At 41.7% G+C, this 10,647-nt stretch overlaps 1 protein-coding gene across 1 annotated transcript; it reads right to left on the bottom strand.

The window, feature by feature from the left end:
- Positions 1-716: 716 nt before the first annotated feature.
- Positions 717-8,821, bottom strand: LOC146635017 (uncharacterized). Its single transcript, XM_085350013.1, has 5 exons — positions 8,628-8,821; positions 8,130-8,236; positions 7,200-7,535; positions 4,491-4,713; positions 717-771 (listed from the first exon to the last, which is right to left on the bottom strand). The coding sequence occupies exons 1-5, from the start codon at positions 8,819-8,821 to the stop codon at positions 717-719; spliced, it is 915 nt and encodes a 304-aa protein (XP_085206139.1).
- Positions 8,822-10,647: the final 1,826 nt, after the last annotated feature.

Genomic DNA, 10,647 nt, shown 5'->3' with positions numbered 1-10,647 from the left:
TGGTTTAGTTTGAAGTTTCTGTAAAATAAAACCAAATGTTGTGATTTGTCTCTTTATGAATAAAGTTGAATTGAATTTCTCTCTGAGCTCCTGCTTCTGTTGTCTGTCAGTGATTTTATCAGTTGGACATCAAGTAAAACTTTGGATAAAATGAAAACTGTTCACACAGTGTCTGTAAATCCACGGGTGAAAATAACACATGTAACATTCACACAAGTCCACGAGTGATTGAATGAAATGTGATCATGGAAAAATAAATTCAAAACTATTCAAGACTTTTACCATTAACTGTCGTTCTATTATGAAGTAACAGGAAGGTAATAACACTATAATATAATAATAATAAAGAAAATTAAAAAATATGGTATAACAGAGCTCACTGCCTCACACTGTCGATAGCAGCATTTCTTTTTAACCTTATTTCATTTAAGGCTCAGACGATCATCTGTTTCCACTTAAAGTAGTCTAGCTCTGATATCACTTTAGCCTCTGGATGGAGGATTTGCTATGTTAACTTATAGATAATAAACTCAACGTATTACAGACCAAAACCAAACACGTCCGTAGTATAAGACTGGATTTAACTCCCTTCACACCTGTCTCGACACAACAGTCAGGTCAGTCCCTTCCCTTTTAAGAAATCCACCTTAAATGTATTTTAAATGTAAGTGATGCAAAATGAATTTAATATTTTATCTTTAGTTTGTCAGGTAGCATCAGGTCAGATGGATGATGTTGGGTGAGATGGAGCAGACAGAGATGTCATCACAGCTGAGAGGAAGCAAAAGCCTCAACATCCAGGCTTAAAAGTGATGTAGGGAGCTAAAGCTAAAGCTCTGCTTTCTTTGTGTGCTTGTGCTAACAGCAACTAATGAGAAATGTGATGACAATTGTCCAGCTTTGTCCTTTTATATTCTACCAAATGTGAAGTGAACCTGTGGTTATACAGTAACGATAAGAGCATCTTTATTAGTCCCACATGTGGGAAATTTGTTTTGTTACAGCAGGAAGTGGACAGTGCAGTTACACAGCAAACATGAGAGAACCCTGGAATAGAATAAGAAACTGTACACAACTGTACCCAATAGAATAGAATAGAATGATAGGATAAAAATAGAATACACATGCTACATACAACTGAGTACAAATACAACGTTGTCAGAAAAAGAGTGTTACACTTAGTCCTATTGCACATGTGTGTGTTTGATCAGCTGCAAAGTCTTTGTGGTGGAGTCTGACAGCAGAGGGGAGGAAATCTCTCCGCCCACATCGTGGGTGCTGCAGCCACTGAAGGAGCTGCTCTGAAGTGCTATAAAGGTTTGTGATGATAAATACAGGTTTACAGCTCAGATCATACTGAGTTCATTATGACTGATATAAATATGTGATAGAATAATAATAAATCGAGTAAATTGTGATTGACAAACAGTTTTAAAGAGAAAGTTTGTTAGTTTAAATTGTGTGAAAGGTCAGAGATGGAGAGAACACCAGGCTGGGGCTGAATATCAGTGTATTACATGCAAATCTGATTGGATGACAGGACAGAGCATAAACTGAAGCTGGCATGGATGTTCTGGGTCTCCTGCCTCTGTGAGATCAGCAGGTCAAAGATTCAATAGCAAAACTTGGTTGTTCCAGCAGCGACGCCGAGGGCAGTGAGCTCTAAAAGCCTCCCAGATGAAAACGTGCCCGATCGAGAGGTGATCTGCTGCTGATGGGTGACGAACCTACTCAGGTCTCCAGCTCTTATCAGAGGAGGCAGTGAAGACACCTGAACTTCAAGGCAGTCAGGCTGGGCGAGTCTGTGATTACATACTTTTATCTAAGTACAATCTGAGTATTTTACCTGTAAGTAATCTTACAGTATTATGTTATATTGTGAGTCCTTTTCACAGATCTTCCTAGGTTGAAAATGAAACAGTACTAAATGTAACAAGTAGACAGCAGCACTAAAGTCATCAGTTTAATGGACACAGAGGAAGCTTTTCAAAGGCTTAAGAAGAATAACATGATGCTAGAACATCACATTTTATAATATGACAGTAAAAATAACTCACAGAGATCATCTTCTATGTTTTCCTCCATAAGGGCGGCGAGCCTGGGTCCAGCTATTTGAGTGGTGCCTTGTTTTGGTGAAGCTTTTGAATTGCTTGGCCTTTGAGGCCTGCATGGAGCTCAGGCTGACACTAAGCACAGAAAAGGCCCACAGTGGGTGCACACACAGGATACAGATCTGTCAGTTCATGATCAACAACCACTGACCAAAGCCCACTGATCTCTGACCTCCCAGCCCATTCTTCCTTCAGTGGGCTGCTTTCAGTCATTATGCAAATGTTCTGTTTATAAGATTGAGGAAACCTGCAGTCAAACAACATATAAGAACATAAGATGGAAACAAACAGAGTGAAACAGAGTTTGTTTCCTTCCTGGTTTCCTGGTTTTCGTATGTTTGTCACACTTAAATGTTTCAGATCAAACACATTAAAATATTAAACAAAGAAAACACAAACTGAAGTTTGTAAATGAAGATGTTTGTTATTAAGGGAACAAATCCAAAGCTACATCATCCTGATCTGAAACATTTAATAAGTGTGACAAACATACAAAGAACAGGAAATCAGTTTGAGCAGCTGTAATCAAACTGTCAACCTTCACACTTTTTACTAAAACCTTTAATTCTCCACTAACATCACTTTGTATCCACGGTCACTCTAATGGACCCTAGAAAATAAGATAAAACACATTCAAAGACTATTTTGTGTTGAGAAGAAGTTTCTGGCTCTTATTCTATTTTCTAAAGGAGGCAAACAGCAAACAGGACTCTCCAGCTGCCCCGGAGCAGATTGTAATCATTGCTCTAGACGAGCTTCATCGTGTTGCAGACACACCTTCATGCTCAGGGCAGCCGTTACCTGTGTGCTCTAAGAGAAGCAGGAAGATTTAGGGTCAGATTTACTAACATGTGGAGCAGCAGCAGCCGCATCACAAAGTTTAGTATGTTATGTATTTGTAATTTTGAGTTTTACATCTCTTGGAGAGAGATATCTTTTGCATACTTATAAATGCACCATGTGGTAAGCTGTATACTGTGTATACTGCTGTATTGACAATAAAGCTCTTGAGTCTTGAATGTGTATCTGTAAGAGTGTCACTGTCAGGAGACGTGTCTGTCATAGTTGCTGCTGGGAGGTTATTACTGGGAGGGAGATGTTATCAGAGTCATCAGAGCTTCATCGGCTCAGAGTCGTTATCGCAGCACCAAAACTTTGTCAGTGAACTGGAATGAGCTGGATCTGAAACAAAGGCAGCTGTTACTGTGTTAGATTCACGTCTGCATGTTGAAACGTCTTATTAAAAGTAAAGATGTGCACATACAGGCACGTGTCACAGTGACGCTGAGGATCCTCAGAGAGAGATTTCACTCATTTTCTTTACAAACCAAACTTTTATTTCCAGAGATATAAAAAAAACAAAGTTAAACACAACAGTGTTAAAAAGGGCACAGCCGAGCAAAACACCACAAACACAAAAACAAGCTGTTTAAAGAAGGTCACAGACTCAAGAGTGCAGAAGTGGAGCAAGGTGGAGCAGTTCGGTGATGTAGGTGGAGGCTTCACACTGTCAGGCCATAAAAAACTGATCCTCTAACAGTGGAGAGATGTTTGGAGTTAAAGCTTTGTCAGGCCAGAGAACAGAGCATCAGTTCGTCACACTGACCTCACTGCTGTAGTGATTAAGGACGTCAGAAATCCAGAATCCACTTCAGGACATGTATGACATCATGTCACCCATAAAGGCTTCAGCCATGAACTGGGTCTCGTGTGAGCCATATGAGACCCAGTTCTGTCTCATTACAGATACACAAACATGAGTGTGTACATCATGTTTGTGAGTTTGTATGAAAATGTTTTCACAGTGTCAACTTTCCCTAAAATCACAATGTTCCTTAATTTTAGCCAAACTGGTGGATCTGAAAATCCATCTGAACAGACACGAGTCAAACTTGTCCCGAAACACTGTCAGTGTACGAACGTCTGCATCATCTGTACAACAGTAGAAAATATTTCAATCCATTCATTGTCGTGTATTTTGGGTCATTTTAGGAAAAGTCACCAAGTTTCAGCCCAAACTGAGTCTATAACAGTTTGTAAACTCTGTCAAATTTGATACGATGGATTTACAAACCACGGAGAACAAAGTACAAGCTGTCTCCCAGTGGGCTGGGCTTAAGGAGGAAAAGTCACATGAGGCAGGAAAAGTCACACGAGGCAGGAAAAGTCACATGAGGCAGGAAAAGTCACATGAGGCAGGAAAAGTCACATGAGGCAGGAAAAGTCACACGAGGCAGGAAAAGTCACATGAGGCAGGAAAAGTCACATGAGGCATCATCAGTTTCTTTCTGTCCTTGATCATCTGTTTTTCATCACACTGGGTAACAGTGACTTCATGGAACACCAGGCTCAGAGTTCAGCTTTGAATAATTTTCTGACCTTTCAATTGTTTTTTTACGTTTTTTTCTCTGGTTTTGTTTTCTTGTGCTAAAACCCCTCTCATATTTTCTGCAGATCAGATTAATAAGAAGAGCAACAACAACAAGAAGCACAGCAGAAACTGACAGACCAACTATCAGTCGAGCAGATCCGTCCTCCTTCCCTCCAGCCTCCTTCCCTCCAGCCTCCTTCCCTCCAGCCTCCTTCCCTCCAGCCTCCTTCCCTCCAGCCTCTGTGTCTCCTCCTGTCTGACCTGCAGGTGAGAAACAGGTGTGAGGTGTCAGCTGTCAGGTAGGTGATGAGTGAAGAACAGAACAGAATCCGTTTCCTCTTCTAGTTCAGGAGAACAGATTAATACAAACTATTCACAATATGTATAAAGAGAGAAAATACTGGTGGATTTTTCTTAATTTAACAAAGGAAACGGATGATCTGACTAAATATGACTAAAACTGATCCAGCTGTTCTTTATAATTTGCAGACTGAGAGTTCGTTAAAACATGTCTGAGACTTTTGGAAGGTCAAATCCTCGACTCTCTGAACCTGTGTTTGTTTATTATGAGGCTGAAACATTGGAACCTGTGATTCAGATTCAAGCTCTGTGGGAGTTTCCCCCCCAAGAGGGACATGGACCCTCTGATGATCCTCTACCTAATCACATGAGCCAAGGTGTGAAAACAGGTGTGGGTCATGTGAGGAGAAATTGTGGAAGGCAAAGGAACTCAGACTCAAGATATCTTTTACATGTGCACACATGGACGATCCCCCCTCATCACTCGATCCATCCTGCAGCAACGTGTGCAGGACAGAAATGAGACAGAGAGGAAAGACCGCCCAGGGCATCCAAAATGTCCTTTCTTTATACTTAAAGCAAGTTTCCACAGCAGTAGGAGTGGCATGTATGGAACTGATAATTTTCCTTAAAAGGAGAAACTGTTCGCTTGTCAGCTGAAACAGGAGATAACTTGGTATGTATAGAAATGCAGACATTCCATAAAAGGAGAGAAAGAGAGCGCCAGCCTGTCTGTTTAAAACCGGATGTCACCACATTCCTTTACACATATGGCTTCAATCTCTCTTCCTGTGTTGGCTCCAATTCACAACCTCTTCTTCCTTTAAATGAAGCTACAACTAAGCAAAATTAAAAATCTTTCATCAGGTCACAATCAGCCAGGGTTTCTGGTGAGCTCATTGTGAAACCTGGCCCACCCTATCATGTGATTTCCTGAGGTCAGGTGGCCCAGGTTGTGAGTGGGTGTTAAGGCGTCTGGGAAGTGTTACGGAATAAACATATATTCTTAGTGCTTATTTTATGTATTTTAATAATAAAGGCCTCTATAAAGCAAGGCCAGATGTGAGCGAGAACTAGGTCAGAGCGTGACAGGCCTTAGCAACAGAGGCTTAAGTTAGAGGAAGTTTAAAAATACAGGAAGTGCAGAGCTGCAGCGGTAATATAATAAGAACAGGAAACCAGACAGAAAAAGTGGAACTAAGTAACACACACACACTAGTCAGCCCAGAAGGAGTTGTTTTTATCAAAACTACATACATGTTTTGGCTTGTAAAGCTTCAGATTTGCGGAGGCTTTAGCCCTGAGCATATCTCCATTTCCAGAAATGAATAAAAGAATGATTTAAGAGTTTTGACCAACTGAGTCGTGTTGTCTCTGTTCAGTAAAGGGAATAAAAGGATCGGGTGCAATAGAAGGGATCTCAAAACTGGATTATAGATGGCAGAGAGTTGGTGTCGTAAACCACCGCCTCTGTTCAAAGATGGTCGCTCACAGTGGACATAGATGCTTCTTTCACTCCTCTTTCAAACCATCTGTCCTCTCTGTCCAAAATGTGAACGTTGGCATCCTCGAAAGAGTGACCTTTGACCTTTAGATGCAGATGGACTGCTGAGTCCTGTCCTGTGGAGGTGGCTCTTCTATGTCCATCAGAATGGTGGGATCAACAGGTGCTCCATGACCCTCCTGGGGGACACTCCCATAGGGCTTAAAAATCTGGGAGATCCACCAGTTGCTCTTAGAACTGAAGAAGCTTCTCGGATTAAACGTTTTAAACAAACTTGAAGAAGTCCAGCTCCTTACAATAGTTTTTTACAGTTGTTACACAGACCAACTGTGTATTGTGGCTGTTATGTATTTGCTCTGGCAGGTACGTTTAAAGCACAAAGATTAATGTGTTAATTTATCAGCAGTTTATCACAGCTGGTCACAGAGATACTGATGATTTACTTTTCAAAAGTCTCAAGCCAAACATGACCCCTGACCCCACATGGTTGTTAAAGATGTGGTGGGAGCTAAAGAAATATTGGAAATTATATCCATGAATTGTCACATCAGCCAGTGTGTGCTCCAGCCGTGCTGGAATAGTGCAAACGTGCTTTTGTTTTGTTCTGGTTGTTTCAAAGCAGGACGGCGACTGTTCTTTGGGTGAGATCACGTGTTTCCTGTGTAATCTAAGTTTCATGTTTACAGACGAGTTAGAGAGCAAGAGAAGAAGAGACGGATTCATAAATGTCTTTGTTTCTGCTCTAACCAAACAATGCTGCTCTACAACTCTAGACTACCAGCCACAAAGACAACAGCTGGAGAAACATCTGTCTACCTCTGACATCCACCAGCTCATCCATACAACAAACAAACATCAACAACCAGGAAGCAGCTTCACCTCTGATCACACACACTCAGCTCTACTCACTCACCTGGAGGAACAACCAGGTATACGAAGCTGATGTTCATCCATGACCTTGTTTCGTTCATGAACACACGACACATGTATGTTCCAGTGTCATTAATCGTCACGTTCTTCAGAATCAAAGACACGTCTCCATCCTTCATCTGTCTGTCCTGCAGATCCACCCGGTTCTTAAAAGATGGATGCTGGTGTGTTGAATCAGAGAGACCATCCTGGTACAAAAGCACATGTTCTGGCTTCAGGTCAGATCTTGTCCAGTTTAAAACTGTAACTGTGTTGTTTGGAGCTCGACATGGCAGAGTGACGTTCTTCTGTCCAGACTCAGCTGTGATGATCTTTGGGTCTGAAAGAGGAAACAACACAGAGCAGAGAGGTTAAAGGTCAAAGTACAATTATGATCAGAATGATTGACTTTAAATATTTTGTTTATTTCCTTTGACATTTGAGTTTTTAGTCATGTTGGATTTAATGAACCTCTGAACATCCAGCAGGTCACCAGTGACCCACTGAGGGGGAATTTTAGCCTCATGCTAAACATGCAAAGTGTCAGAAACTACAAGATGTTAGCTTCCACAGAACAACAACATGTGCTGATAATAAGTGAACATAATGTGTGAGAGAAAGCAGCCTCTCATTATAAGACACTGTGAGTCTCTGCATGCTGCCTTTATGGAGCTACAGCTGTTTGTATACACTGAACAAGAAGCTTTGTAGCTGCATCCTGACTCCTGACACTACAACACATCACACTGACACACACATTACACTTCTTTGTCTCTGTCACAGCTGGATTACAGATGTTTCCACGTGTCCACACAGACAAACTAAATCCATATTATTATCATTGTTATTATTATTCTTAACAACATGTAAACTAGTCGATGCTGGTCTATTGTTGTCAGATAAACTCAGTTTAGTTTCTAACTGTAAACCTCACCTGCAGAGGCGAACACGACGACGACAGCAAACAGCAAAGTGGAGCAGCGTGATCTTTGATTTGTTCTGAAGTCTAAATCTGTCGCTAATTTCAGAGAATAACTGAACCTGAGTTTAAAACCTGATGAGATTCAATTAAATTTAAGGTTTAAAAAAAGCTGAAAGATTTAAGCAACTGACTGCACACTTCCGATTTAACTACTACTCAGTGTTGCCGACTCCTCAGTTGGGGAAATTTCTATTGGCTGTTGTTAAATGACGTCATCACATCAGCAAATGTATGTAACTGTAACGGACGCTGTAGGAGAGAGAAATGACATCGTGGAAGAGACATAAAGTCTTTTAAAAAAGACACCCTAAAAGAACTTACTACACATTTAAATTACATTTCTTTTAGCAATTATTGTTTGTTTTTATGTCACAATTCCAACCCTCATTCTTTATGATTGGAATGATGCATTTTAGAGCATCGATTTGGTTTAGACACAAACCAATCTACCGCTGCTGCAGGCCTGCGTCACAGTCAATGCGGAAGCAGCGGCTTCGTGTGCGATTCGTTTGCAGTTTGGACTCGTGAACATCTTCTGCGCTGACAGCAGCTGGGGGCGACTGCTGTGTGCGACCGCCTGTGAGCGCTTTGGCAGACGTGCAGACGGCAGCACCCGCTGCTTGTAAGAGCGAAACAGTGGTCATACGTCTCCAATAACACCAGAAAAGTTGCCAGATTTGTCGCTAGGGGCGGAAAAAACCACTAAGGGTGTCTGAAAACTCGCTACATATTGCAACAAAGTCTCTAAATTGGCAACACTCTGTCAAATTTGATACGATGGATTTACAAACTACGGAGAACAAAGTACAAGCTGTCTCCCAGTGGGCTGGGCTTAAGGAGGAAAAGTCACATGAGGCATCATCAGTTTCTTTCTGTCCTTGATCATCTGTTTTTCATCACACTGGGTAACAGTGACTTCATGGAACACCAGGCTCAGAGTTCAGCTTTGAATAATTTTCTGACCTTTCAATTGTTTTTTTACGTTTTTTTCTCTGGTTTTGTTTTCTTGTGCTAAAACCCCTCTCATATTTTCTGCAGATCAGATTAATAAGAAGAGCAACAACAACAAGAAGCACAGCAGAAACTGACAGACCAACTATCAGTCGAGCAGATCCGTCCTCCTTCCCTCCAGCCTCCTTCCCTCCAGTCTCCTTCCCTCCAGCCTCCTTCCCTCCGTCCTCCTTCTCTCCAGCCTCCTTCCCTCCAGCCTCCTTCCCTCCAGCCTCCTTCCCTCCATCCTCCTTCTCTCCCTCCTCTGTGTCTCCTCCTGTCTGACCTGCAGGTGAGAAACAGGTGTGAGGTGTCAGCTGTCAGGTAGGTGATGAGTGAAGAACAGAACAGAATCCGTTTCCTCTTCTAGTTCAGGACAACAGATTAATACAAACTATTCACAATATGTATAAAGTGAGAAAATACTGGTGGATTTTTCTTAATTTAACAAAGGAAACGGATGATCTGACTAAATATGACTAAAACTGATCCAGCTGTTCTTTATAATTTGCAGACTGAGAGTTCGTTAAAACATGTCTGAGACTTTTGGAAGGTCAAATCCTCGACTCTCTGAACCTGTGTTTGTTTATTATGAGGCTGAAACATTGGAACCTGTGATTCAGATTCAAGCTCTGTGGGAGTTTCCCCCCCAAGAGGGACATGGACCCTCTGATGATCCTCTACCTAATCACATGAGCCAAGGTGTGAAAACAGGTGTGGGTCATGTGAGGAGAAATTGTGGAAGGCAAAGGAACTCAGACTCAAGATATCTTTTACATGTGCACACATGGACGATCCCCCCTCATCACTCGATCCATCCTGCAGCAACGTGTGCAGGACAGAAATGAGACAGAGAGGAAAGACCGCCCAGGGCATCCAAAATGTCCTTTCTTTATACTTAAAGCAAGTTTCCACAGCAGTAGGAGTGGCATGTATGGAACTGATAATTTTCCTTAAAAGGAGAAACTGTTCGCTTGTCAGCTGAAACAGGAGATAACTTGGTATGTATAGAAATGCAGACATTCCATAAAAGGAGAGAAAGAGAGCGCCAGCCTGTCTGTTTAAAACCGGATGTCACCACATTCCTTTACACATATGGCTTCAATCTCTCTTCCTGTGTTGGCTCCAATTCACAACCTCTTCTTCCTTTAAATGAAGCTACAACTAAGCAAAATTAAAAATCTTTCATCAGGTCACAATCAGCCAGGGTTTCTGGTGAGCTCATTGTGAAACCTGGCCCACCCTATCATGTGATTTCCTGAGGTCAGGTGGCCCAGGTTGTGAGTGGGTGTTAAGGCGTCTGGGAAGTGTTACGGAATAAACATATATTCTTAGTGCTTATTTTATGTATTTTAATAATAAAGGCCTCTATAAAGCAAGGCCAGATGTGAGCGAGAACTAGGTCAGAGCATGACAGGCCTTAGCAACAGAGGCTTAAGTTAGAGGAAGTTTAAAAATACAGGAAGTGCAGAGCTGCAGA

The sequence above is a fragment of the Diplotaxodon limnothrissa genome, linkage group LG3 (assembly GCF_057381915.1).
Source record: "Diplotaxodon limnothrissa isolate DT_005_m linkage group LG3, D_limnothrissa_male_GT1.1, whole genome shotgun sequence".
Classification (NCBI taxonomy): Eukaryota; Metazoa; Chordata; class Actinopteri; order Cichliformes; family Cichlidae; genus Diplotaxodon; species Diplotaxodon limnothrissa.
The sequence above is the reverse complement of the archived record's forward strand: the minus strand, read 5'-3'. Positions and strand labels throughout refer to the sequence as shown.

Coding starts and splice junctions, on each gene's coding strand:
- LOC146635017 (XM_085350013.1), bottom strand. CDS start 8,821: ATGACCACTGTTTCGCTCTTACAAGCAGCGGGTGCTGCCGTCTGCACG. Junction 7,536..8,129: donor CGTCGTGTTCGCCTCTGCAG/GTGAGGTTTACA, acceptor TTCCTCTTTCAG/ACCCAAAGATCATCACAGCT. Junction 4,714..7,199: donor ATACCTGGTTGTTCCTCCAG/GTGAGTGAGTAG, acceptor CAGAGGCTGGAG/GGAAGGAGGCTGGAGGGAAG.